At 50.4% G+C, this 24,911-nt stretch overlaps 11 protein-coding genes and 2 non-coding genes across 13 annotated transcripts; 6 read left to right on the forward strand and 7 right to left on the reverse strand.

Annotated features, from left to right (window-relative positions):
- Positions 1 to 183: 183 nt before the first annotated feature.
- On the reverse strand, positions 184 to 1,429 carry BDZ99DRAFT_185396 (uncharacterized protein). The gene has a single exon (XM_033713091.1). It carries the CDS (start codon positions 1,285 to 1,287, stop codon positions 397 to 399), a length of 891 nt encoding a protein of 296 aa, XP_033581792.1. The 5' UTR covers positions 1,288 to 1,429; the 3' UTR covers positions 184 to 396.
- A 144-nt stretch (positions 1,430 to 1,573) lies between these two features.
- Positions 1,574 to 1,935, reverse strand: BDZ99DRAFT_458804 (uncharacterized protein). Its single transcript, XM_033719002.1, has one exon. The coding sequence runs from the start codon at positions 1,826 to 1,828 to the stop codon at positions 1,604 to 1,606; it is 225 nt and encodes a 74-aa protein (XP_033581793.1). The 5' UTR covers positions 1,829 to 1,935; the 3' UTR covers positions 1,574 to 1,603.
- Positions 1,936 to 1,943: 8 nt separating this feature from the next.
- BDZ99DRAFT_566763 (uncharacterized protein) lies at positions 1,944 to 2,905 on the forward strand (the record flags this gene model as incomplete). Its single annotated transcript, XM_033727621.1, has 3 exons — positions 1,944 to 2,531; positions 2,579 to 2,777; positions 2,838 to 2,905. Coding segments are annotated over exons 1-3 (810 nt in total), but the record flags the coding sequence as incomplete, so codon positions are not given.
- Positions 2,906 to 4,243: 1,338 nt separating this feature from the next.
- BDZ99DRAFT_458805 (putative O-methyltransferase) lies at positions 4,244 to 5,958 on the forward strand. Its single transcript, XM_033719003.1, has 3 exons — positions 4,244 to 4,652; positions 4,704 to 5,255; positions 5,308 to 5,958. The coding sequence occupies exons 1-3, from the start codon at positions 4,410 to 4,412 to the stop codon at positions 5,815 to 5,817; spliced, it is 1,305 nt and encodes a 434-aa protein (XP_033581795.1). The 5' UTR covers positions 4,244 to 4,409; the 3' UTR covers positions 5,818 to 5,958.
- Positions 5,959 to 6,996: 1,038 nt separating this feature from the next.
- Positions 6,997 to 7,138, forward strand: BDZ99DRAFT_t18. The gene has a single exon. It is a non-coding gene; the product is annotated as a tRNA-Pro (tRNA).
- Positions 7,139 to 7,666: 528 nt separating this feature from the next.
- On the reverse strand, positions 7,667 to 9,365 carry BDZ99DRAFT_408239 (Clavaminate synthase-like protein). Its single transcript, XM_033716504.1, has 2 exons — positions 8,249 to 9,365; positions 7,667 to 8,199 (listed from the first exon to the last, which is right to left on the reverse strand). Exons 1-2 carry the CDS (start codon positions 9,082 to 9,084, stop codon positions 7,836 to 7,838), a joined length of 1,200 nt encoding a protein of 399 aa, XP_033581796.1. The 5' UTR covers positions 9,085 to 9,365; the 3' UTR covers positions 7,667 to 7,835.
- A 405-nt stretch (positions 9,366 to 9,770) lies between these two features.
- Positions 9,771 to 9,912, forward strand: BDZ99DRAFT_t19. Its single transcript has one exon. It is a non-coding gene; the product is annotated as a tRNA-Pro (tRNA).
- Positions 9,913 to 11,394: 1,482 nt separating this feature from the next.
- BDZ99DRAFT_458808 (putative peptidase) lies at positions 11,395 to 13,012 on the reverse strand. The gene has a single exon (XM_033719004.1). The coding sequence runs from the start codon at positions 12,728 to 12,730 to the stop codon at positions 11,456 to 11,458; it is 1,275 nt and encodes a 424-aa protein (XP_033581797.1). The 5' UTR covers positions 12,731 to 13,012; the 3' UTR covers positions 11,395 to 11,455.
- Positions 13,013 to 14,008: 996 nt separating this feature from the next.
- Positions 14,009 to 15,210, forward strand: BDZ99DRAFT_458809 (uncharacterized protein). The gene has a single exon (XM_033719005.1). The coding sequence runs from the start codon at positions 14,229 to 14,231 to the stop codon at positions 15,198 to 15,200; it is 972 nt and encodes a 323-aa protein (XP_033581798.1). The 5' UTR covers positions 14,009 to 14,228; the 3' UTR covers positions 15,201 to 15,210.
- Positions 15,211 to 15,304: 94 nt separating this feature from the next.
- Positions 15,305 to 16,571, reverse strand: BDZ99DRAFT_458810 (class I glutamine amidotransferase-like protein; the record flags this gene model as incomplete). Its single annotated transcript, XM_033719006.1, has 3 exons — positions 15,305 to 16,071; positions 16,157 to 16,335; positions 16,431 to 16,571. Coding segments are annotated over 3 exons (893 nt in total), but the record flags the coding sequence as incomplete, so codon positions are not given.
- Positions 16,572 to 17,863: 1,292 nt separating this feature from the next.
- On the forward strand, positions 17,864 to 18,589 carry BDZ99DRAFT_515607 (uncharacterized protein; the record flags this gene model as incomplete). Its single annotated transcript, XM_033724987.1, has 2 exons — positions 17,864 to 17,907; positions 17,956 to 18,589. The coding sequence occupies 2 exons, from the start codon at positions 17,864 to 17,866 to the stop codon at positions 18,587 to 18,589; spliced, it is 678 nt and encodes a 225-aa protein (XP_033581800.1).
- Positions 18,590 to 19,424: 835 nt separating this feature from the next.
- On the reverse strand, positions 19,425 to 22,389 carry BDZ99DRAFT_185521 (uncharacterized protein). The gene is made up of 4 exons (XM_033713092.1): positions 22,237 to 22,389; positions 20,909 to 21,942; positions 19,594 to 20,854; positions 19,425 to 19,503 (listed from the first exon to the last, which is right to left on the reverse strand). The coding sequence occupies exons 1-3, from the start codon at positions 22,353 to 22,355 to the stop codon at positions 19,773 to 19,775; spliced, it is 2,235 nt and encodes a 744-aa protein (XP_033581801.1). The 5' UTR covers positions 22,356 to 22,389; the 3' UTR covers positions 19,425 to 19,503; positions 19,594 to 19,772.
- Positions 22,390 to 22,720: 331 nt separating this feature from the next.
- Positions 22,721 to 24,746, reverse strand: BDZ99DRAFT_494731 (MFS general substrate transporter). Its single transcript, XM_033723332.1, has 6 exons — positions 24,315 to 24,746; positions 23,991 to 24,268; positions 23,853 to 23,938; positions 23,533 to 23,796; positions 23,211 to 23,469; positions 22,721 to 23,152 (listed from the first exon to the last, which is right to left on the reverse strand). The coding sequence occupies exons 1-6, from the start codon at positions 24,646 to 24,648 to the stop codon at positions 22,982 to 22,984; spliced, it is 1,392 nt and encodes a 463-aa protein (XP_033581802.1). The 5' UTR covers positions 24,649 to 24,746; the 3' UTR covers positions 22,721 to 22,981.
- Positions 24,747 to 24,911: the final 165 nt, after the last annotated feature.

The following is a 24,911-nucleotide window of genomic DNA, read 5'->3' on the forward strand; positions in this document are numbered from 1 at the left end:
GGAGGATTACATTTGCTTGGTTTGGCGGCGGGTGGGTGCGAGGAGTGAGATTTCTGTTTGCGGTGTTGCTTTTGGTGTTTGTGGACCGGACCATGCATTGATCGGCGGGCGGTCTAGACAAGTGGGGGTGGTGCCGATCTATACATTCACTATTTCTTTATGCTCGCATGTGAGAGCCGTAGTCCAAATATGGGCATGGCATCCCTTGTTGTTGCTCCTCCTTCAATGAGATGCTGGAGCAGAAGTGCAGGAACGCAGACCGAGAACTCGCCTCACATTCATTCTATATAAAGCCGTCCCAGCATCAAAGAAATTGTCGAAATTCAAAACCTACTTCAAACCATCCGTGCAAAAAAAGAAAAGAATTTGGAAGGTTTCCGCTACCAGTCTAATGTCCTAGACGACGACATTGTTCAAGGCTCTGTAGAAGACCCCATAATTCCCAATACCCTCCTTGCCTCCTCCCTGCACATTATCGAGTACTGCAAATACAATATCCTCCCACCATCCCCCCTGAAACTCCGCCTCGCGGAACACCTCCAAGTAGCACTGAGCCACGTCTTTGGGCGGGTTTCCGAAAGCGCCACACCCTAGAGCACCCAAGACGAGCTTCGTATGCCCGTTTCGGGCAGCCATGCGCAGAGTGACCCGGATCTTGCTCTTCATAAGCTCACGGTCGCCATTGAAAAGGTAAGTATGGTCTCTCGCCACCATAGGTCCTCGGGCCGCCGCCACCGTGAGAACAGAAGTAACGGCGAGTTGTTTGGCGTCCGTCCCTGGGACAAGGGGTCCGTGGCCACGAGCCAGGGCATCTCGAATGATGATGACAGTAGGAGAGTAAACACTGCTGAGAGGCGGAATCGGGTAGTACTCCGGCTTGAGGGTCAGGTAGAGTGAAGATCGGTAGCACAGTGCTTCTTCTTGAGCAAGTGCACCATTCTCCCATCCACCGCCGGGACGGCGCTCGCTGGCCAGATTCAGGACGGCAACGGGCTTCCTGAAATCACCAATCGTAGTGCCCGGCTGAAGAGCAATTGCTGCGTCGAAGCTGTCTTGATCAAAGACCTTGATGCGCGTACCGAGCCTACCCGTCTCGATATCATTCTCGCCAAGTTTGTGCTGGGGGCAGGCTGACGGCTCGAGAGGCTGAAGGTCTTGAAAATGATAGCGAGTGGACGTGGTCGTGTCGATAGGCTGCAGCTGATCTAACACGAATGGCAAGAGTTTCTTGGTCTCTTGGGCGACAACTTTGAGGTCGTTGTCCTTCCTGCGCGTTGGGAAAGACATTGTGAGCGAAGTAGTGTTAGTTGCTAAGGCACGCAGGGCTCCATGCCAGGTTACCTTTTTGTACGTGCACCAGGCTTTCTCGTAAAGTGAAAGGTTAAAGTCACATTCAACAGGCAGCCGTGATGCTGCTAATCCTATTGGCGTAGGGAAGGCCTGTGTGCGTGCAAGTTGGAGGCAAACATCGGGATGGAATTCACACGAAAGCTCTCTAGAACGCGAAAGCTGTTTACTTTAGAGTCATCATCTCATCTCACTTTCTACAAGATCTCTCTAACTTCATTTTAATCGTCTATCAAACTGCATCAACAGTTCTTCGTTAAACTTGAGCAATCAAGAGTCGTATCAGCTCGTTGATTGACAGTGCGCATGAGATTAGTTGTGCTTGCTCTTCTGTCGTCCCTGCATCTCGATCAAAACTCCTTAGTAAAGCTTCATCAGACTCGTGTGCCGCTATCAGTAGATAATAAAGTCGTATCCGACAGGTAAACTCTAGAGCTAACGAATCTGGGTTCTCCATGGAGCGTCTTTCGGCAGGTGGCATGCATGGTGGCTGAGGCTGTGCCTTCGGCGTCAAGCAGCCGCCTACGAGCTGTAAAACCTCGAGGGTTGCCTGCGCCCAATTCTTTCATTCACTCAATCCAAGCTTGCATCCTCTCTATCAACTTGACTTATTGCACAAATAATTTCAAATCATACCCTATGTCTTCGAGTGTCGTGACAGATGCCGGTAGGCAAATTTTGAAGAGACTCCTTGATATGTTAGAGGAGATGGATGATTTGATTCTCGGAGCATGTCGAGACGGGATGGTCTACCGTTCAAATAATGGCGTAGCGTTATCTATTCCAATCACCGAGTCGGATTTGCGTCTCCTCGAAACCTCGCGCCAAGCCTATCATAACTCGGACTACGGTCCAAGCGATATGCTTGCATACATTTCAGCCATGTCAACGTTTACAAAGAACTGGAACTCGGTCATTCTAGCAGTCCTTCGTTACCTCGCAAACACTCTACCAGCGCAGGCTCGCGAATGGAAACTACAAATGGGTAATCTTCAAACCATGGGTGATCGTGCTTGGAGGCTTGCTGTGCCAGCAAGTCAACCAATTGCTGCGGGAGGCGATGTGCGGGGTTTGAATGCTCTCGTCGACCGATTCGGTCTTTATGATCGTCTCCTAGATCAGTTGTATGCAGACCTGGAATCGCAGCAGAGGGACAAGCTCTCAGATGAACTGAGAGATACTTCGTCAATCATCTTCTTACAGTGCCTACTCTTACTAACCGTCCAGTTAGGAATGCCATAATTGCTATAATACAGACACAAGGGCCTACGGCAGAGCTAAATCAAGATATAATCAACCTCTACAAAGCTGAGATTTGTCTTCGAAGAGGAGCGCAAGGCTTGAATACAATTTCTCAGGAGACAGAGTGCGAAGCTTCACACACAATGGCAGTAGAAGCGCATGTGGAGCCTAGCGTTGATTCGGGGAAGGTCAGTTTCCTGAACATGATTCCACCTGCCAACGTTGCCAACGTTGAATGGTTTCTGCAGTACAACTCCACCATAAGCGCTTTCATTTTCGCCATGATATTGCTATCAGCGCTTCTGGTGGCTCCCGCATTTGAGTTCTCTTCACATCAGCCGGGTACCGTCAAGGCTCGGACTTTTGGTTCTTGGCTCAGAGCTCCACCATGCAAATTCTCGGTGTGGTAGCAATCGCTTTTCGCTTGCTGTCAGCTCCAAAGCTACCCAATCAGGCCTTATTTTGGACTTAGGTGTTTATAGTTACTAGCTTCACCTGCTCGACCCTAGCGATTCCGTTTTATCCGTACTACCGACAGAGTGGAGTTCGGTGATCGCTTTCGTCGGTTCTGCAGCGCAGGTATTTGTCATCTTGCAGGCTATGTTCGAGACATCTCCAGCGGCCCCCAACCCGAAGAAAGAGTGATACTGGAAGACGGTATTCCGGCATTCAGGCCAGCAGATCGATATGCGGCTTAGCTACTACAGCGTTGACTTGGATGGCTTTCCTGATCAGCACACAGCGCATGCAGAAAAAGCACACTGAACGCCGAGCTTGGGCATGCAATGGTATTAATCTCAAAGGAACGTGGGCTGCATTCTATGCCACTTATTATAAAGATTATTCATATTGCGCTGACCTCGGCACGTAACGCTCAAAAGACGGCACGCAGCTAGAATACAGCACTTCCAGAACAACACCACGTCACGATGTTATCCTATCTACAACGCTCTTCAGGAACCTACCTTATTCGTCCACTGCGTTGCTTTGTCGATCTTGAATTTTCACGCTGTAAACTCGATTCGACGCGATATGCAACGTGATGGAAAGGATGAAGCCATCCCTGCTGAATACGCAGTACGCAGCCACCCTCTACGACAAGGAAGCAACCAAAGCCCTTGTCGAAGCGAGCCCCATCTGCCACATCATCCCACCAACTTCAACATTCAGCTCTGTCACATGGAACAAGGTCTATCCGAGGACTGGGATGAAGCTCGTCAGAGGGTCCTGATCGGGATAGCCTGATGAGTTCCTAGCCCTGGCATCTACATAATCAAGCATCGGGGGGACCCTTGCCACGCTGTTGGACCTTTTATTCTCTCCAATCAGAATAAGATGCCGAGGGGGACCGACCAAGTCCTAGTATTTTTCCATGTAAGCGCTTGCTAATTCAAGGCCGGTACTCCGTCCGAGACTGCCGGAATAAGTCCTAGCCGAAAAATATATCCGATTGACTGGCTTGTTACTGCGATTATCAAAGCAGCTATCACCAAGAATGCACATGATCGACGCTACCATCGTGCCTCTTCACCGTCTAGGAAATTGCGGCTGGGCTCAGCCTCAAGAGCTAAAGATTAAGCTGCATTGATCTACTCGTTTTAATTTGTATGGGTACAGCATTACCTGGGACGCATGATACGTAGCATGACATTGGAGGTGGGGCTACTTTTTGGTACCCTTTGTCCCCTTACTGCTATAAAGAGCTCTAGGACGTCGACAACTCTAGATCCGTAATTGCTAACTGGGCTCTACCACTTCAACTACCTAGGAAGTACAACTACGTCTTTTGACTTTCGATAATTTGTTCCGATACTGTCACAATGTATAATCTCAATGAGAACTTTACCGAGCTGGCGGCTCAGATTGCTTCTAGCACAGCCATCATAACCGAATATCTCAAGAAAAACGGTCTCCCCGAGCCTGATTTCACCGTCAATTCTGCAGGGGGGCTGCCGCCAGTGCCAGAAGTACAGGAAGCGCGTATGAACTTGATCGATGCTACCTCAAAACTTCGCCATCTCGCTCTCGGCTCGGACGAGCTCCTACGGACAGAATCTTTGCTCGTAAGATAGCAAGTTGAGAGACTGGGTTGATGAATTGACTAACGTTACCAGATGCACCACGACCAATCAGTCATAGACATCCTCAACCAATTCGATGTCTGGACTGCGGTCCCACACCATGGCACCGCATCAGTCGCTTCTATCGCATCGAAAACGGGAATACCCGAAGAAAAGCTACGTCGCATATTTAAGCATGCGTTCTCGATGGGACTCTTTGCTGAGACCTCACCGGGATCATGGGAGATCGTGCACACAGGAAGCTCGTCGTATTATTATAGGAACCCTTTGATTAAAGCCTGGATCGGCCATAACCTCGAGGAGGTGGCACCAGCGTGCACCCGCCTACCCGATGCACTACGCAAGTACACTGACAGCCAAGAGCCGGCGCACTGTGCTGCTGGTGTTGCTTTCTTCCCCGACTCTCCGCCAGATGCGACGCTCTTCAGCTGGTTCGATATTGAACGCGAGGGAGAAGAGAAGGGCTGGCGGGTTCGACGCTTCGGTGATGCAATGGCGAGCTTGGCTGAGACTGGGAGTGCGAGAATCGAACACGTTAACGCTGGATTCGACTGGGATAGTCTCGGGGAGGCAACTGTTGTTGATGTACGTCTCTTCCCCACCGAATCTGCTCACGCTCATACTAACACGCTCTCAGATCGGCGGCTCTCTCGGTCATGCTTCTATCGAGCTGGCGTCCAAACACCCCAAGCTCAAGTGTATCATCCAAGACTTCGCAGAGCTCGAGCCGCAGTCCGCCGCTCTCGTCCCCACGGAACTCAAATCGCGCGTCACTTTCCAGGCCCACAACTTCTTCGAGCCGCAACCCGTCGTTGCGGAAGTGTACTTCTTGAAACATGTCTGCCACGACTGGTCTGACAAATACGTTGTCAAGATACTGAAGCAGATCGTCCCTGTCATGAAGACGGGCTCGCGCGTCATCCTTATGGAGTTTATTGTGCCGGCGCGTGGTGCGGTGCCGGATTCGGTGGGGCGGTTCATCTCCGCGATAGACCTGCAGATGATGACACTGTGTAATTCCAAGGAGAGGACGCCGGAGGACTGGACCAAGGTCGTTAAGGAGACGGATGAGAGGTTTGACATCAAGGCGTTTGTGCAGCCGCCTGGGAGCGCGGCCGGATTGATCGAGATTGTTTGGAAAGGCTAGGAAGCTGATATAGGTGGTTGTTTGCTGAGAGGGCGACAGTTTTACGAGGATGAATGAATGAAGCATTTTCGCAAATTGCCATAAAGTCAATGCCAACGTGTCTCTGCGAGTCCTTGGAAGTCAAATACTTGTGCTTATCATCATAGCTCGTCTTCAAGAGAGAGATTGATGTTAAAATAAGATTATTAGTACTTTGACTAGAGGTCTTAACGATAGACATGCTGCTCGGGACCTTCAGGGTGGTGAGACTACTAAAAAAAATAGCGCGGTGCCCGATATGTTGCTCCAAGGCTAGCCTTTAGAAAACGACCCGCAATCTGGGCTCAGCTATGGCTTTTCTTCCAAGCAAGATTCTCCTCGTGCTTCCTACTTCTGTGTATGTATATGTCCGGAATTGGCAGTCTCCGATGGTTAGACCCAGCAATGTCAGCATTGCGAGGAGTGCCATTACAAAAACCGAAACCGCGAGTGTATGCCTTTGGCATTATAGAAGGTGTGCCTCTCTTGAGACCAGATGAAGACGGTCGTAGTTTGCTTCGCATTGTTTGTGACCAACTCCTCCACTGGTATACCAGCCCAAGTTCTGTAGTCACCTCCCACGTACTTGTGCCCTGTGATCCATCATTATGCAGTTTCATCCTCATCGATAAGTCCACAAAAAGGGGTAGCCAAGGTCTGCATGCGCCTATGCATCATCGATCGCGTCTAGGAGCAGTGGTTCCGGCGTGGGAACTGTATTGCGCGACCTTTCAGCTTCGTAATCAGGAATGAACTTTCACAATCGTTTCATGACAGGATCGGCTCTTTGGCGAGTTCTTTAATATCAACGGTGCGAAGGCATCGTCGAGATGTGGGAGGCGCTAAGGAAGGAAATCGAGGCAGGTTACTAAAATCGTTGAGTCCCCCTGAAGTACCGTCAGTGAACTACTTTTCGCGCCCTCGAAGACGGAGCCCAATTTCGCGTATTGCAACTTCACTCTCCCTGGCGGAAGTAACAAGTGTTGAAAGAGGGAGCCGTCATGGGTGCAGGTGGCTGAGTTTTGAGCTTTGATGTGCGCCCCCACACCCACCCCTGCCGCTAACACACAAATGTGGAACCTCGCCCCATTCCTTCGCCACCACCTTTTCGCATACTACATTTATGGATATTTTCTAGCCACAATCAAAATCACCCAGTAAGGTCTGTTGGTCTAGTGGTATGATTCTCGCTTAGGGTTCACCTTAAGTCGTTTGCGAGAGGTAAGCATCGTCATCAAATCACTATTCAGTACAAAAAACTAACGACCTCATCAGGCCCCGCGTTCGAGTCGCGGACAGACCCTTATCTGATTATATTTTTTGGCTTTTTTTTGTGCTCTGTGGGTGTTAGGGATTGGGTGTTAGGGAGTGTGTGAGGGTGGCAGTATCTTTTTGGAGGGTGAACGGGATGGAAGAATGATATAGGGAGCTGATACTATGGCAGTGTTACGGGCGTGTGGGTTTTTCTGTGTTCTCTTGTGAGATGCGGTTCACTTCACGTGAACAGGAGTCAACTTGCCCTGTGGAACGTAGTACAAGTCTCAACAGTTTTTTGAAAGGCAGCTTTGCTTTGTGAGGGGTAAATATATGCTTTTGCTGCAACTCTAGAGAGGAAGGATATCTTCGAGCGATCTAGCCTCGAACTCGATCTATCAAGTTCAAATACATGTGGTATTTCCTTCAATAATAATGGTTATGACACAGTCGATGTGCATGTGACACAAGTGGACGATGCCCCGTTTGGCATAACTGCCAAATTCTTCAACCGGATCATAGGTTTATCGAGCAGTTCAAGAGCTTGTTCACGAGTGCAGAAGTGAGATGATGAAATGTATGAAACAAGAATCTAAATACTATATATACCACCACTGCTACAATACACTGTGCCGTTCTAGAGGCCCAGAAAAGGTTCGAATTTTGGGAGTTCGAAACAAACACCACTCCATGCCCCCCTTCCCATCCATCTTGGGCATTTACATCCATAGAAAAGATCTAAGGCCTTACTCGGCATCTTGCGGCGCCACCGGAGCTGTATCGTTCACCTGGATACCCCCCCGCTTCTTCTCATGACTATCATGGAATGGTAGCTTCCATCCGCCCTCTGACTCCGGCGTGCTCAACCATAGACGCATCAAGTGACGGCGGGGAGCTGGTGGCGGGTAGTCCTTGTACGCAGTCCTGGCGTGAAGAACATGCTCGTTGGACAGGAACTGAATATCGCCAATATCTAGAATCATATGCAAGCTAAGACGCACGCAGGTGTCCTCAAGGATCTGGGCGGCACGCAGCTGGGCAGGCGAGAGTGGGGGGATGATGCCGGCGTCGGAGAAGCGAGTGAGGGACTTGACGTAGTAGGGATCCCATCTAAGAGGTGTATTAGCTTTTGAAAAAGTGGAATCTTGAGTTTTCATACTTGGAATACACCCTTGGGTTCTCCCCTTTCTCCAGATAGAAGACAGACGTTTTTATCCACTCTTCCTCTCCCTTACTCGTCTCCCCTTTGCGGTCGAAATACCATTGTGGCTTCACGAGCTCCTCCGCAACATCCGGATGCTCCTGCTGTAGAACATTCCACACATGATGTGAACTCACCAGATCACTTTCCCCGCCCTCGAGTGCCTTAGCTACGCAGAGAAGTCCCACAAGATCACTGTCGTCGGCATGGAAGAATTGACGTGCGTTCGTGCGGTAGATACGCACTTTGTCAATCTTGGAGCTGTCCTCGCCAAGGTCTTTAACGTGGCCCAGAACATGTCCGCGGCCGTTCTGGGACACGAAGTAACCTAGATAAGTTCCTAGGCCCATATACGCCACCGCGGACTTGCGGAGACCCCATTCGTCCACCGGGAAGCCTTTGAAAAGGAGGAAGCCTTTGCCATTGAGCAGCTCGTGCCTCAAGCTAGTGAGAAACTTGCTGAACTCTGGGAGTGTGAAGTTTGACTGCGAGATCCCGGTCAACGGGGTACCGGAGGCAATGAAGGCATCGGCGGCGGCGCTGATTTCAGCGATCTCGGAGGCAGAGAAGGGGTGAGTCCAGCGTTCGGGGTTGTTGGCGTAGTCGGCGGCGTCCCAGACTGTAGGACCAGTGATAGTCTTGGGGAAGGCGGAGTAGGGTTGGAGAAGGTCGTAGAGGGGAGGGTGCTGGCCGGAAGTCTTGATGCCGTCTGGGAAGATGGATTTGGGGGCGGTAGACGGAAAGGAGAGGGTATGAGGGGGTGCAGGTGCGGAGGCTGTAAGTGCTGGCGCCATCGTGAAATTGGGTGTGGAGAGTGTAGGTTTGGGGGTGAATTAGATGATTGACAGCAGCAAACAGTGGTATTGAATGTTTGTGCGAGTCTGTCCTATATTGAAAATATAATTGAGGGCAAAGAAACCACAGTAGTGTTATATATCAAAGTATGGAAATGACGCGACTCTTGCCCATCCAACAAAGGGCGTCATAACGCTTTATGAAAAAAAGCATTTTACCCCTCCATCCTTGGTACTACCGATGGCGAGATCTCCGAAGCACGATAACGGTAGATTTGTCCATGTAACTGCGTAGGGGGATTGCGTGATTGAAACCTTGTCAGCACGAGATTGACCACTACTGGGGGGGCAATGAGGGGTCCCATTCATGCCCCGCACCGAGCCGGACTATTCTGTGTGCCAAGCAGGACTGGAGGGTGACCTTGCCGGGTTCCTGTCGGTGGGGAATTGCTGGTGTTCGCTGAAGTCTCGGGCGTGGCACAGCCCACCATGCCGCCGGCACTTCGCAATGATGAGTCAACACCATGTTCGGTTCCGTTAGTCCTTTGGGTCCCCGGGGGGGGGGAGGTTGGAAAGGGTGGACTTTCTTAGACCAAATCATGTGACGCTGCCTTAACTTTAAGTGGCCACAATATTTGATAGTATAGATACAAGATAATTTTGTCAAGTGTCAAAAACATCAGTTCGGCCCAATGGTCTAGTGGTATGATTCCTGCTTTGGGTATTACATCTCAAACCTGCAGGAGGCCCGTGAGTACACACCGCACTAATAATCTTCGAACTTGTAGCTAACAATATATACAGCGCGTTCGAATCGCGGTTGGGCCCGTTCTCTTTTGCTTTTCGGCATTCTTTTTTGCTCTTGTGGAGGTATGTACAGGGGCATTGGTGGCACAACAGCACAGGCGGCAAAGGAATGCTACTATTGGACTTGGTACTCGTATAAGCGGGGTGACGACATGGACATGCTTGTTTCCTTTACTTCACATGGAGAACCACATTTTCAAAAGTCACGGCGCGCATCTCAAGGTGCTGAGGAGTACGAGAGCAGCTCTCGAAGTCCAGTCCAGAGCAGAGCATTTCAAGTAGCGACAAGTAGCCATTATCAAACCCTTCCAGTTCACAGCCTCGAATTCTTTACATCGTGTTCAAACCGTGCATGAGATTATAGGGCACCATAGACGCCTTCGTTACACATACAATTTACTCACGAGTACCTCCTCGAGCTTGAAGTAGAGTGTTTTCAGCCTGGAAAAGCACGCCAATCACACTCCTTCCAATTCAAGATCTCCAATCCTTTACACCCCATGCATATCTTCCTCACTTCCACGAAGCCACTCAAACGCCGCTTTCCAGCATGCAAATCTCCCTCACATACGCCTCGATATCAATCGCAAAGCGTCTCGTTCGTAAAATCGAAGCTAATTGTCGCAGCTGGGCACCGCCTTTGTTACTGTTTGGGGTACTTCTATAGACTCTTGGAACCTCCAGCTCGATGTAAGGTAGCGGGGAGTTCGAATCCTTTGATTCTATTTTAAGGGTTACGGATCCACGGCTACACTAGTTTGGCGTCTTGATATCAGTACCGACTTTGGGATATTCTCTGGACAGACTATTCAGCTAATATAACTGATACGTGAGTGCCTTCTATCCTAATCATAGATATCTGACTTATGACACTTGTGATACTACGGCGAAAAATTGCATTCAAATTAATTCAAGCACGTTACCTCGGCATCCATCATCCCTGAGCACCTCCTCTTTCACACTGCCATGAATGTAACACCCCCCAACCAACTGATACGAACCAGCTCACCATGCAACACACCTGGCTCTAATCTCAAAAGCCGAATATCTGCGTGATCATGAGAGGCATCATACGAAACAATTCTATATTTGAGAGGGAAACCTCCTGGATGCTGACGGCTGGCGAGTTTCGTCGGTGAAGTGGCATTACCATTAAGGCTACGCGTTCTTCTTGTGACTGAGTAGGAAGGAAAGAATGATGAAGTGTGCGACTATGTGTTCGTCATACTGGCCCCATTTGGTGCTGCCGCGTACGACGAGTATGTGTTCTCAACTAAACTGCCCCGTGAGATGATTTGTCCAATGTGACACCTTTGGAGAGAAGATAATGAAGCAATAAGAGAACGATTACAAAAAATACCTGCTAACCCAGTGAGCGTCAAATGTAGTAGATGAGAATGTGTGGACACTGCGAGTATGTGGAGGACGAAAACCGCCTATTATCAGTATATAAATGTTCTGATAACGAGAGCACATGGAGGTTGCATAGCGACGGCGCAAATTGTGAAACTCGTTGGATATCACCGACGCTCTGAGACACACGCTTGTATACGTGTGTGAAGTCTCAGGCGTTACTACCAAGATAATCCCAAATCGCGAGCGTATGAATCTTGATCAAAGCCTTAAACTCTGCAATATCAACCGCTTCTCCACTTGCGCCCATAGACCGAGGTGATGGTCCGATTACATAGGCAGGGATACCAAGATAGCGGTAGAACTTGCAGTCAGTCCCACCAAGCCCAGCAAGCTGTACGGGTCGACGACCTGTGATGTGCTCCGTAGTATCGGCAATGTGCTTGGCGAAAGGGTGGTCGATACTACAATAGTTGGCGGGATTGCTAGGTGCTTCCTGCTTGGACACAGACGCTTCCGGAAAGTCTTTCAATATGGAATATACATGATCCATGACCTCCTCTGCGAGCAGACCGATTGGAAGCCGAACGTCCGCTTCAAATACACATTCTTCGGGGATGACATTGACCTTGAAGCCACCACGTATCGTGCCTATGTTGATCGTAGGAGCAAGTAGTATTTCAGCCGTACCAGGGCCCATGATCTCGTTGGCAACAAGGCGGACTTCCGAGCTGTCGAAGTGTTTTCGCAATTCTTCAGATAGATGTGGCGTCATGCTCTCAATTTCCAGCAGTCTTTGTATCAACTGGGCAGCTATGATGTTAGCACCCCGACTTAGCTGTGTATAGGCTCCGTTCGCTCCTTTCGTCCGGATTGTGAATGTTAGTCTTAACGTTCCTTTCTCTCCAAAGCGGATTGACTGGAGGCCCCCAGGCTCTCCGTTTATCACACAGTCCCCTCTCCATGGGGACGCTTTGCCGCCTTGTTCGAGGAGGTATCGTGTCCCCCATTTTCCACCCGTCTCTTCATCCGAAGCAACTGTCAAAGCTACACTTCCTTTCAACTTTTGGGCCCTCTTTTTAAGCAATATGTACGCGATGGTAGATGCAGCGGTCCCGGCCTTCATATCTACTCCGCCCCGGCCATGTATTTGCAATCCATCATTATAGCCCGAGTATGGTCCACCATGCTTCCACTCATCGGGATTCCCCACAGGGTACGTATCAATGTGGCCATTGAGGACTACTCGTGGTCCAGATCTGTCTCCACCATCGAAGTCGGTCACAATATTTGGCATATGCGGCTGCGGCGCGATTGTCTCGGCGGAGATTCCATGGCTAGACAAGAAGTCGAATACGATTGAGGCGGCTTCAGTAGTATCTCCCGGTGGACTGGGACTCGCGGCGCGAATAAAAGTCTGAAGGAAGGTCAGGTATTCAGGGAAGTTGGTGTCGATTTCGGAGAGGATTTCGTGCTTGGTGGCCATGTTGAATATATCGTATGATGAAAGAAGAGAGAACGGTATTTCTGTTGTTCAAGATAATTGAATTAACGTTGAATTAATGTGGTTAATATATACATTAATACAATTGCGTACTCCGTTGTACACTTGAAGTCATTCCGGTTATCACTCCGAGCGCTCCGAGTATTTTACTCCGCGCGTCATTCTTTCGACAGGTTCGGCGTAGATCGTTCGAAAGATTCTTTATTTAATTAAGAAGATAGGATTAGTATCGGAGTGAGTCTCGTGTTTTGCGGTCAAGCTCGAGGCTTTATTGATTCAAGAAGAGAAAGCGTCAACGGAGACGACACAAAGGTAGGTAGAATGGTTCGGACCTCGGAAATACTAAAATCCGAAAGAACTCCTGTTCATCTTTTGTCTAATTCAACCTCTTAAGCTTTTCAACTTATCCTTCATATCCATCTTCTTGAAATCAATTGCAGCGTATAAATGTGCACAGTTCCTTCAACTTCTTTTTCTCAGCCTTGCAGGGGAAACGATTCACGAGGACGTCCAGATACCAAAACCGTTTTGACATCAGTCATTGTCACACTAACCAGCAGACCCCAAGGCGATGAGATGCATGATCTCAAAGCCTAAGTATGAGTCTATTGATCCTGATAAGTATGAAGGTGCAGTGCATGCCGCAAACGAGCCACCACCAGCAAACTCGTATCCCGGAAGAGGCTGTGCATGCAAGCCTCACACTAACCATAATCGGAGCATGGAAACCTCCCCGGTACTTATTTATTGTTGCCTTCGCTTGATGTGTCTCATTATTGGCTCCAATAACCTATCGAACTTCTCAGCAAGCCATCCCATCAACACCCTTGACAAACTTTCAGCCCAAAGACCCCGAAGGCGCACTACAGCCTTCATCTTAACCCAGACGTGGCAGCATCGCCCTTTTAACCTTGTCAAGCGTTTCACATGCATTCGTCCATTCTCGTTTGTTGATGTGGGGTACAAGGCGAGTACGGAGTCTGCCTAAGTTCAATAATGGCTGCCTGCATGAATACTGCGGTTCAGCCCTCTCCATGGTGGCCCAACTTGCGACCTATCCAATGGCCTCCTAGGCCGACTCGGGTTGCCGATGACTTGAGTACCTGTCCGTCGGGCCTTGCAGCCAGTGGTTTGTGAGGAGCCTATCTCTCCGCAGCACTGTTTTAGTCAGTGCCCTGCAGCTGAGGCTAGGCTATGACTTTATTTCAACTCTTTTCCTCAAGCCTTCTTCACTTGTCCTTCTGCTCTGCCTTTTATTGCATTTTGTTTTCTCATTGTTTGTTTTCCGTCGTTCGTAGTTAATTTAAAGTAATAAATCAGTGGCACGGTTAACTAAGCTCACTTCACGCAACCCTAGAACTCAGCCTTAGCCGCTTTAGAATCAGCAATCATCAAATCCACGGCCTTAATTTCCCACTGTGGAAACCTCAAAGGCCGCAAATACAGTTGCTGCTTAAGACCCGACACGCTGTCTACCGAAATGGGCAGCTTCTCCCGCCCCCGCTCAAAACGAGCACAAGTCTCTATAAAAGTCATCGAAGTCAAAAACTGGAAGCACGTCCGACAATCCAAAAAGCTCAAGAAGCAAAACACATGGTACAACTGGGTCAGCGCGACCTGCTCGACCGCCTGTATCTTCATCCTGCGGCGCTCCAACCTCGAATGGAAATTCAACGTCCTCCGCCACGACCCCACTGTCATCGACCTCCTCCTCGTCTCCATCCACGCCGCCATAAGTACAGGCCGCATGGACCTCCTCCCGGACTGCCCAATCAACAACATCACGACGCTCACAAAGGCGCTAAACGACATGCCTGCCCTCTCAACCTTCCAGACGGCCCCTGACCTCCCCCTCGCCCTCCACGGCCTCACGCTCCCCTGCAAGACCCTCCTCTCCTGGCTCTGTACCATGCAGCACGGTCTCGCGTCCCTCTCGCCAGACTCGCCCCTCCACATCCCCAGCATGGCCGGCGCCCACCAGTTCACCATGGCCACCCCCACCGCCAAACGCGCCCTGTTCAACGCCCATGTCAAGCGCGACCCCCTCACCCGCGTCGTCTTCCACGGCACCGCCATGTGCCGCCTCTACAGCATCGTCGCTACGGGGCTGAAGGTGTGCAGCGGCACCCCCCTCGAGGCGAACGGCGCCGCGCTAGGTCGCGGCATCTACACGGCACAGGAGCCGAGCGCGTCGTTGGGGTACTGCGTGCAGTCCTCGGGATGGCCAAATAGCGCGTTCAAGAACATGCGGGTGCTGTTGGGGTGCGAGATTGCGGGGTTCGGGAACAAGCACGGGCTGGGGACGTATGTGGTGCCGGATGAGGCAATGTTGGTAGTGCGGTATGTGTTTTTGATGCCGGTGACGCAGGTGGTGCCGGGGAGTTATTTGCTGGGGGAGGAGTTGATGGGGAGGTATGGGATTATTAAGGGGACGGTCGGGGTGGCTGCTTGATGATTGTTCATTTGTTATATTTGGAGTAAAGGGGGGTATAGGGGTTCTGCGAAAGCGGAGTGTGGCGGCGGGCATAGAAGACTCACAGCATAGCATAGCTCGTTTGAGTATCATGAATCATGACTTTAGTTCATTCATTCAGCTGTCTCGAGACGGACGCTGTCACGCCTAGAAGCCATAAGGGGAAGTGACGCCGCCTATTCCATCCCATTCCATATCAAGTGGACAAAACGAACTTTCACCCACAAGATACTACAGAGCATACCGTGCCCATGCTTTTGGGAATCCTGGCGCCCGCTTAGACATCAATCGCATCAACCGTAACGCCCTTTATCCAAGTATACTGCATGACCCTAGCCACCTCCTCGGCCGACTCATGCGAGACCAGCGAAGCAACGAGGTACAGACTAGCATCGAGGCCCGCAGTCACACCACCAGTGGTGATAACGCGCATGCCTCCCAGCGGCATGCTCGCGCGCCTCGCAATCGACTCGCGGCGCCGGCTCTCCTTCCACGCGTTGCTGCCCTTGCGCGCGATGCTCTTCCGCCTCGCGTGGCCCGCGGCCACGCCATCTGGCCGCTTGCGCACGATGTATGGGTTCTCGTCCGGGTTCTCGCCCAGGTCGAAGCGCGCGTTGTTGACGACGTAGCGCTCCTCCATGACGTCGGTGCGCTCGGAGAGGTCGCGGGTGGAGGCGTTCTGGCAGAGTGTCTCGAGGCGGGTGTAGTAGTCGGGGTGGGTGGTGGCGGCGAGGCCTTCGAGGAGGCCCTGCTCGGCGAGGAGGAGGGAGCCGGTGGAGACGGCGAGGATGGTGCGCTCTTTGGCGGGGTTCTTCTCTTGGACGTCGACCCACTTCTTGATGAGGGCGAGCTGGGGTTGTTAGAATGTGTGTATAAGGAGGGTTTTGGTATGTATGAAGAGGGCTATCGAGGGGTGAAAGGAAGGATACGCGTACAGGCTCAGCTTTGGACTGGATGATCTCGTTGGTGAGACCGCCGGGGACTACGAGCACGTCGTATTCTTCAATGTCTTCGGTAGCGTCCTCGTAGTCCATGTCGGCTTTGAGGGTGGCGCCTTGGGCGGACTTCATGGCGGCAGCATTGCCAACGAAGCTGCATTCGAAGGCCTTGGTAGCTGTATATGGGTTAGTAAAGAAGAAAACTCATGTGTATATAGCTCAATTGATGAAGTATATGAAGGGTTGAGGTCATATAGAAAAGAGTGCTTACCAGTGTCCTTGGTGTTGTGCTGAGCGCGAGACAAGACCTCGAGCGGACCGACTACGTCTAATGCCTCAAAGTCTGGGTACAACACAAAGAGAACTTTGATGGTCTCAGGAGACCCGTTCTCGTCCGCAATTGCACTCATTGTGACGGTTGATGTTTGTTTGATGGAAGGTGATAGCTGGGGGATGGAAGCAAGGAGAGACGGGGGGAGACGAGGAGTAAGCTCGAGGTGAGGGGTCCAAAGACACCGTGACCAAAGCAGATCACCTGCTCGTGGTGCCATTCGTGTGCCATTGACCATTCCACCCCTGCCCTTGAGCTTCCCCGCATTCAACCCTTAGTACGTGGGCGTTTTAGCGCAATGATGTCAACCTGGGTGCTCTCAAGCGCAGCGCCATGGGTTTAAGAGAGCAAACGGGCAAGACCACAAACAAACTAGGAGCCTCCTGTACTGCACGAAGTAAAGCATTAATTAAAATATGAACCATCATCGATTGTAGCATCCAAACGCTGTCTAGATACACATAGCTCAAAGCCTGGTACGAGCTAGTGCCCCGCGTCCCACTTTTCTAGCATCCGGATTTAGCTAGAGCGAGCGGAGATCGTCTGAGCTAGCAGGCGGAGATCATCCCAACTTCTTCAACACCATGCGTACGCCCTACTACCCGCAATCAAAATGCTTCATCTGGACAACAGTTTGCTGCATTTCACAGTACACCTTTTCGCAGCCTCGAATTGAAGTGGTGAGGGAGCCTCTTCACGTATGTACACGTGGCCAAATACCATCAAATTCTGAGAAACATGAAGTCTACTTCTTGAAGACATACTCCAGGTTCTGATTCTCGTACAAGTTTCGATGTTTCCGCAGTTCTCGCCGAGACCTACAAGACTCCATATTAGTATTAGGCTTCAAGGATAAGGTACACCAGAAAGTTGCCTATTGATGGACTTCAGCGTTGGCTTGCTCCTTACAAAGGTAAGCTGATCCCAACTTTTCAAGGCCACCTCATGCTCCTACTGCGTCTTACTGTACCGCGATGATCAGATTCAGCTGCAAGTATGCTTCTGTGTGCATCGTCCGCTTTGGCAGCCCAGTCCCCACCCTCCCTGACCTCTTCCGAAGCAGCTGTATCCTCCGTGACCTGCAATACCCTCATCTCTCGCTCGACCTTTTCCAAAGCAGCTGTGTCCTCCAAGCCATCTTTAACGTCTTTGCCGAACTTCTCTCGCTTCGCCTAAGAGCGCACGAGATACTCATATAGACAATATTCCCAGTTGTGAAGCGGTGACAGAAGTGAAGTGAATGTAGCGCAAAGCCGTATGTGGCTCGTGCACTCCTGTTTTGATCTCCTCACCTACACCTCTAGCTCACCACGAGCCTCAGCATACCTACCTACCTAAAAGCCTTACTCCCAACCACCCAGGGGTGCCGCATGATGTCGAACGGTCAGACATCTGTGAGCTCGCCAGAGCAAGCCAGGTATGTTCAAATAACGATAGTTTCGCTGACGTTGCTAACCAAAGCCAGAGCATATGGCAAGCCCATCGAGATCCTAGTCGGTACTGACGAGACCTCGTTCTATATTCACGAAGGAATTGTTCGTGCCTCGTCCAAGTTCTTCGATAATGCCCTAAAGCCGGGTTGGGTCGAATCCAAAGAGCGCTGCGTACGACTTCCCGAAGACGACCCAGATGTGTTCTCGATATATCAGGAGTGGCCCTACTCGCTTCAGATACGTGTTGGCGCCAAAGAAATAGCTGAACTGTACGTGGTGCTATGCAAAGCCTACTGCCTCGGAGAGAAACTTATGGACTGCAACTTCAAAGACGCCATCATCAACGAAATCATTCGCAACACCAAGGTCGTGATTGACGGCGAGATATATTTTCCGGGCGACTGGGCAATAAAACTCTCGTACGAGGGCACCACTCATATCTCGCATCTCCGGAAACTGCTGGTGGACTTCCTCGTCTACGAGGCAGAAGGTAGCTGGTTGTCGAAAGGTTCGATGGATGTTTTGCCGAAAGAGTATTTGTTCGACATCGCCATTGGTATGACTAACGCACGTGATGAAGTACCTGCAAAGGCCCCGTGGAAAGACGAGTCGCAAGTCAAGGCTCTTTACCACTCAAGGCGCGAGGAGAAGGACAGCCGCAAATGAGGCGGAAGACCCTTACGGGCAGCAGACGATGGAGGTTCTCTTGGCTAGCCAGCGGTGGGATAATACTCTCTACATTTGAAGACCTTGCAGAAGTGCTTACAGTGGGCTGACGACAACTGGGGTACTCTGAACAGTCCACAAATCACCCCAATAAACGAGCATGCATCTCGCTCAGATCTTTGAAAGCATATTGAAGCACCCTGACAGTGACATGAAGTGCACACAGACTAACCTCCTAACACCGCACCCTCTCGAAACCTCACAACATCAATCCGGCCACTAATCCACCGACCCCTCCCTCTTCTCCCTCACCAACCTCTCCAAACTCATCCTCACACTCCACCTTACATACTTCGTCTCCACCCTCCTCGCAAACCCCCCGACAAGCCCCTAGTATCACTCTCCCCATCCAACGGATGATGATGCCCAAAAATCGGCGGCTGAACCGTGACACACGTTTTCTCCCCTCTCCTCCTTTCCTCCTCCTTTTCTCCTCCTCTACCGCCTCCTCCTTCGCCGCGAGTACCTCCTCCCCTGGGAAGTCAACATCCTCACCATCAGACCCCGCACACCACATCCCCAACTCGACATCCCAAATCCGCTGCCAGTTCTTCAGCCCATACCGCTGTAGCAGGCGGCGCGCGCCGCGCTGGCTGATGGCGTACGCGACGGTGCAGAGGGCGCCGCCGGTGGCGCAGTGGTAGGCGCGGGTGTGCGGAGGGTGGGATTTCCCAAACAGGTCGGGCGGGCCAAAGGGGTGGGCTTTCAGATACTTAGGGGCGGAGACGGCGGGGTCGTTGGATGTGGCGAGGAGAAGTTTTTTGGGGCTTCGGAGAGGTGGACGGTGGTGGCGAGCGAGGGAAGCTGACGCCCGCAGATATGTAACGTCTTCGCAAAGTTTAGTTGGGGCCGATCTGCAGAGTCGCGGTAAGCACATATATTCGACGACCTATGTGCGTGCACTACGTTTGTAATATATGTGCATGCCTTGGAATCACACTTACGGGCGCGAGACACGGCTAGAAAAGTCGACTATTAGATAATATCTTCTCTCTTTGTATATCTAGGTACTCTTTTGCCACTGCATGTGACGTTTCAAAATGTCTCGAAAACCTGACCGAGATGGGAGGTAATCGTTTTGAGGAGTCCATGACCCCCCTCATGCAACCTCAGATGGCGGTACCTAGAAGAAATCAAGGTTGAACACGTCTTCGAAGAAGTTGTTTGCCTCCAAGCCTGACTGAGGAGGAAACGTATTGAGTATATCTCCAAAGTCCACATCGCCGGCATTAGCATACCAAGGATACTGGTTGATCAGGCTGAGGCTGTCTCCATTGCCGTCAAACTGTACTGGGTTCAATAAATTTGGTGCGGATGTCGATCCGTTAGTATCTGGTATGGGGTTTGCGAGCGCTATATCTGTGCTGAACGGAGATTGAAATATCGATCTGTTGTCCCGTTTCTGGCGTTTGTTCGGTAGATATACCTGGACGCTAGGCGTAGCGTTGCTAGCATTCGTTGCAGTTTGACCACCGGGCTGTTGTTCATTCTTGTCTGGCTTTCGGCCACGGTCCTTAGATAAGGTAGAAAGCAAATGGATTCCGTGTGTGGCTATAGCACTGTTCGGAAACTTTTGCAGGGTATTAACGGCAGCCTGAACTAAGGCCAAATGTTCCTTAATTTCTGGGCTGTCTTCTTCCGGTCGGTTCAAGATATCCAGTACGAGATTGATACAAGAAGTGACCATGAAGGCCTGCTCAATCCAGAAACACGGACTTGATTCTCCGTAAGACTTTTCCATTGTGTGGATGATATTCTTCGATGCGGTAATGGTCGCCCATCTTGAGAAAGCGTATCGTGGTTCTGAGAAGCTCCGTCCCAGAAAGAACTGGTTGACCTTGATTATCTTATGATTATGGGAGAGTTCTACGCCACGATTAGCCCACCGAACCCATTGATGACTAGAACCATCTTCAGGGCTGGTTGGTTTGAATTTGGGTGCCTCCGCGTACAAGGCGCGCATCTTAGAATCGTATCTGAGCACTACGTCGTACTCTGCCTCGGCGTTTTGGGCATCTTGTAAGGCCTCAAAAAACTCTACATTTAGCTGCGCGAGTTTATTTAAGTGGTTGTTGTAGTGAGTGATTCCTGGCACCCCTTTCGCCAGAGGTTTCATTGTCTCATCATCGTAATGGAGAGGCGCTGTCGTGGTAAAGTGTCGCTTCTGTATTGAGTACATTCTCGTCGTGGTAGTGCAGAACCAGTCTTGTCTAAGGATTAGCTCATGTGATAAATAGGAGTAATGGGAGTATATCTGACCTTGCCCACAGAGATGCCACCACACCCGTCGGCCAGTTTCTCTTTGAATGATCGCCTCGCGCTGGGTCGGTGTAAGAACTTGCCCAGCCCGATCAAGCTCTGGCTCTGCGTCCTTGCCTATCCTGTGGTAACTGAGGCCTCTAGCTATAGTGATTGATACGCTTAAAAGCGAGAGCTGTTGTTTCGAGTATCCTAGGACGTGCGCAGATAACGACGATGTCGCTATAGCTTGTATCGTGTAAAGGTGGTACTTTGACGTGTATTGCCCTATAATCAGACTCGCGATGATCGCGTGGTACCATTGCCTGCTCAGCCTGTCCTTCTCCGGTTTCGTGAGACGCCACGTGTAAGTAACGGTGTCGGGGGCGCATAAAGAGCTGCCTGCAAGGACGGCAAAGAGGAGCGCTGTCCACCTCCAGTCCAAATCTCGAATCTGAAGTATTCGACAGTCCTTGTAGACCTTTGTCAACTCTTCACGGAAGGCCGGTCCATGGAAGGAGCCGTGATGCCACAACAAGTGATCCTCATGGTAATGCACCATCGCGAAAACTTGCTCTCTTGAGGGTATAAGTGACTGAAGATAGTTCACCTCAGCCAACTGCGCAGGTGATGAGAGGGGGCCAAGATCGTTAGACAAATCTTCATTTGTTTGCCAAAAGTTGTTTCCAAGATTGAGAACTCTGCTGTCCAGAGCTCTCTCAGCAAAATTGCCATTAATGTTGAATTCGGACAGTTTTGCCTGCCCCCAAGTAATGAATTCAAGATCTGGACCCCGTGCAGGGGCGGGAGATGGATTGGCGGTCGCCGATGTCTGACCAGTTGTATTTGATACGAGAGGGGGGGATGTTTGTGATGTTTGTGACGTTGTGTCCGTTACGACAGGCGTCGGGTAACCAGCTTGCGCCGAAGGACTCTCTTTCTCGCCATCTGCCTTCGTTGACGGATACTTCCGATGAATTCGCGGATCGTATCCATCTGGCCATTCGGTCGTACATATGCTAGCCTCACCGTTTTGGATGCATCTTCCACAAGGACTGTCGAGAGTAAGTACGACACACTCAAGGTTTAGTACAATAGTAGGTCATGAATCTGTGTACACTATATTAACACTGCTTGGTTGCTCTCTTCATTGCCGAACGCCACTGTCTAAAACAGGCTACTTGAGGAGCTGGTGGATTTTCAGCTTCAGAAACCTGCACCGAATCTTGTCTCGACGAACTTTACATCCAGTCCAGACTCTTGAAACCAGATTGAAGCACTCCAAGCAGTGGTAACGTGTACACAAATCTCAACGCAACCATCGTACAACGGGTTTTAGGAAGGCTTACATGTTTCGATCGCATTTCTGCCGCCTCATAGAGCATCTCGTACAAGTATTTCGTTTCTTAGGCATGGCAAGTACGGACGAAACGACAACAATGGAAGATAGACCGAGAGTGTGGAGCATGCAGAGGTATCAAGGGTATGAGGGGACTTTGTACGAAAATCGGCCGACGAGCGTAACCAGGGGGGCCAAGATTAGTCAACTTTCGGTGTCGGCTTTAAAGAAATCGCGGACCTCACTGCCAAGTCAACATCACGTGATTATTTTCATGCAGCTCAGGCACCTGAGCAGAATTCCTGGACCACCGCTGACTAAGTCAACCTCTTGATGCTTTTCTAGCACAACGTAACGTTGAAATGATTTTCTAAAAGCTAGCCAAAAGACTCGAAATTGGTGTTCAAGCTCTCCTAGCAACTTTAAACTCGTTTCATTCACGTCGTGTTGAGAAATACTATTGATGTTGCTGCACGGGCCATTTGAAGTGTTCCACGAATTCTGCTTAGGTGCCTGAGCTGCCAGAGAAATCCGATCGTCATGTCAAAGTATCTTTTGAGATGAAATGTGTGGGGAGTTGGTTGCGTTGATGGCTCTAGAATATAGTACATGATGAATTCCCTGGAAACTCCAGTCCAGTCTTTCCCGTGACGACCATTAAGAGAATGATGCAAGTCGCTCTGCGTGAATTACTCCAATCTAGTTTGTGTCTATCCTACCTCTCGGGAAGACAATTGTCCGCCTCTTTGGAAAAATTAAACCTTTGTAACCAGCTTGAACCCCACCAGTGTCGCCCTCGCAAGTACGAACATGGCAGCACCAGCCATAAGGAACACTCCGGCATATATCTGCGCTCCTGTGAAGCTGCCATTCTGACTGTTCACAATGGCGCCGGCGATGGGGCTTGCTACTAGACCAGCAATACTCTGAGAGAAGACCCATGTTAGTAAAGCACTTTTCAATCGAAGGAGTAGCTGTTCTTACCAGTACTGCGAACAGTAGACCACTGCGGACCCCAATGTCCTCGACTTTCGAGATCTGCGCGACCTGGCCAGGTGCGAGTGACACGAACGCGCCAGAAGTGAAGCCATATAGGGCGGCGAACGCGATTAGAGCAGCGTTGTTGGATGCAGGGAGCCAAAGAGCGAGCGTAAATAATCCGGATAAGAAGGAGGTGACGATGTTTAGGTTGTAGCGTCCCCACTTGTCTGCAAGGATACCGGGGATGACACGGCCGAAAATGCTGACACAGGTATTAATATGGCTTTACAGAGCGGCGAGTGCTTTTGGGCGAAGGGGATCTTACCTGGCAGCATTTAGGATTGGGATCAAGTATGAAGCAAGTTTCGGGCTCATCCCGTTCTCCAGCGCTTGTGTTTCGATGAAGTTGATTGGGATGAAGAGACCCATGAAAAAGAGCCAGCAGGCAAGCGTTAGCACAGAGTATTTGAGTTCCTTGAAAGGCGTGATAAACTGCATCCACTTGAACTCCCTCTTCTTCGGAGGCAGTCGCGATTTGATGGTGAGGTTCGCGATGATCAGCATCCCGAGGATCATGAAAGCTACTATACTAGGGAGAGAGTCAGCACGAAGTGTGTGCTGCGATTATACCGGTTGAGAACATACCGCATGGACCACGCAAATCCGACCTCGTTGATAAGATGATTGACCATGATGGGAAAGATGACACCACCGAGTGACGAGCCAGCAGCCTAGTTATATTCATTAGAATGAGACCTGAGTAATCAGCAGGTCGTAGCTTACCATGATACCAAAAGCCGCGCCACGCTTTTTGAAGAACCAAGTTGTCACCGTGCCGACACATGCATTGAATATGCAATTGAGTCCCAGAGGACTACAGATCCCTTGAGCGAGAAGAATCTGATAGTAGGTGCTCGATAATGAGGTCATCATTAAGCCGAACACGTGTAGAAAGCTTCCCACTGCAAGCAGCTCCCTGGGACCCCTATTGTCGTAGACGTATCCAACAAAGGGGCCCATAATAAACATCATGAATATCTCCAATGATGGTATCCACGCAACTGTCGCAGTTAGCAATGATCGATGAACACATCCGATGTGCCTTACCTTCAGACGGGGTATAGTCCTTGAGTTGATGGGTTTCATAATAGCTTTGGAAGACACCGATGGCATTCAGCCATCCAAAACTGCAGAACATGCCACAGGCTGCGCCTGCGACCACAAGCCACGCTTCAAGACCTCCATCTGGGAACTGTGACGGGTGCCAGGGATTTTTCGAGTGATCCGGTGTACCCTCTTCCACAATTTGTGAGTTCGCTTGAGTGCTCTGCTGGACGGCTATTTTCTCGGGATCTTGAAGAGGGGTTCGGTTACCCGAGTTGACGGTTGAGTCAATCGAAAGCTGGGATTTTGACCCGATGTCATCCGATTTACGTTCCATGTTGCGGGAGGGAAATATAGCTGTATGTATGCTGAAAGGGATATATGCGACAAGAAAAGAAGCAATAGAAAAAGGGAAACGAAGAAGATGGAAGACGGCAAATTAGTAGTTGATGATGGCATTTTATCAGATGGAAAAGCGTTCATATATGTCTGCTGCTAGGGGTTTAGTATGGGGCTAGTCTCGCTGCGTTCTACGATGCGGTAGCGAAGGCGAGGGTCGCGCCCGAAGGCCGACCGGACTTGGGGTTGTACGAAAAGATG

This window comes from Mytilinidion resinicola (assembly GCF_010093595.1).
Source record: "Mytilinidion resinicola strain CBS 304.34 unplaced genomic scaffold BDZ99scaffold_3, whole genome shotgun sequence".
NCBI classification, from domain to species: Eukaryota; Fungi; Ascomycota; class Dothideomycetes; order Mytilinidiales; family Mytilinidiaceae; genus Mytilinidion; species Mytilinidion resinicola.

Excerpts from the sequence above, each read along its gene's own strand:
- BDZ99DRAFT_185396 (XM_033713091.1), bottom strand. The coding sequence starts at position 1,287 with ATGTCTTTCCCAACGCGCAGGAAGGACAACGACCTCAAAGTTGTCGCC.
- BDZ99DRAFT_458804 (XM_033719002.1), bottom strand. The coding sequence starts at position 1,828 with ATGCCACCTGCCGAAAGACGCTCCATGGAGAACCCAGATTCGTTAGCT.
- BDZ99DRAFT_458805 (XM_033719003.1), top strand. The coding sequence starts at position 4,410 with ATGTATAATCTCAATGAGAACTTTACCGAGCTGGCGGCTCAGATTGCT. Across the intron at positions 4,653-4,703 it reads TACGGACAGAATCTTTGCTC|ATGCACCACGACCAATCAGT; the intron begins GTAAGATAGCAA and ends TAACGTTACCAG. Across the intron at positions 5,256-5,307 it reads GGGAGGCAACTGTTGTTGAT|ATCGGCGGCTCTCTCGGTCA; the intron begins GTACGTCTCTTC and ends ACACGCTCTCAG.
- BDZ99DRAFT_408239 (XM_033716504.1), bottom strand. The coding sequence starts at position 9,084 with ATGGCGCCAGCACTTACAGCCTCCGCACCTGCACCCCCTCATACCCTC. Across the intron at positions 8,200-8,248 it reads AACCCAAGGGTGTATTCCAA|ATGGGATCCCTACTACGTCA; the intron begins GTATGAAAACTC and ends TACACCTCTTAG.
- BDZ99DRAFT_458808 (XM_033719004.1), bottom strand. The coding sequence starts at position 12,730 with ATGGCCACCAAGCACGAAATCCTCTCCGAAATCGACACCAACTTCCCT.
- BDZ99DRAFT_458809 (XM_033719005.1), top strand. The coding sequence starts at position 14,229 with ATGGGCAGCTTCTCCCGCCCCCGCTCAAAACGAGCACAAGTCTCTATA.
- BDZ99DRAFT_185521 (XM_033713092.1), bottom strand. The coding sequence starts at position 22,355 with ATGCTCCACACTCTCGGTCTATCTTCCATTGTTGTCGTTTCGTCCGTA. Across the intron at positions 21,943-22,236 it reads CAGAAATGCGATCGAAACAT|TCCTTGTGGAAGATGCATCC; the intron begins GTAAGCCTTCCT and ends TACTCTCGACAG. Across the intron at positions 20,855-20,908 it reads GTGGCATCTCTGTGGGCAAG|ACTGGTTCTGCACTACCACG; the intron begins GTCAGATATACT and ends TCCTTAGACAAG.
- BDZ99DRAFT_494731 (XM_033723332.1), bottom strand. The coding sequence starts at position 24,648 with ATGGAACGTAAATCGGATGACATCGGGTCAAAATCCCAGCTTTCGATT. Across the intron at positions 23,939-23,990 it reads GCGCGGCTTTTGGTATCATG|GCTGCTGGCTCGTCACTCGG; the intron begins GTAAGCTACGAC and ends GAATATAACTAG. Across the intron at positions 23,470-23,532 it reads CCAATCCTAAATGCTGCCAG|CATTTTCGGCCGTGTCATCC; the intron begins GTAAGATCCCCT and ends TACCTGTGTCAG.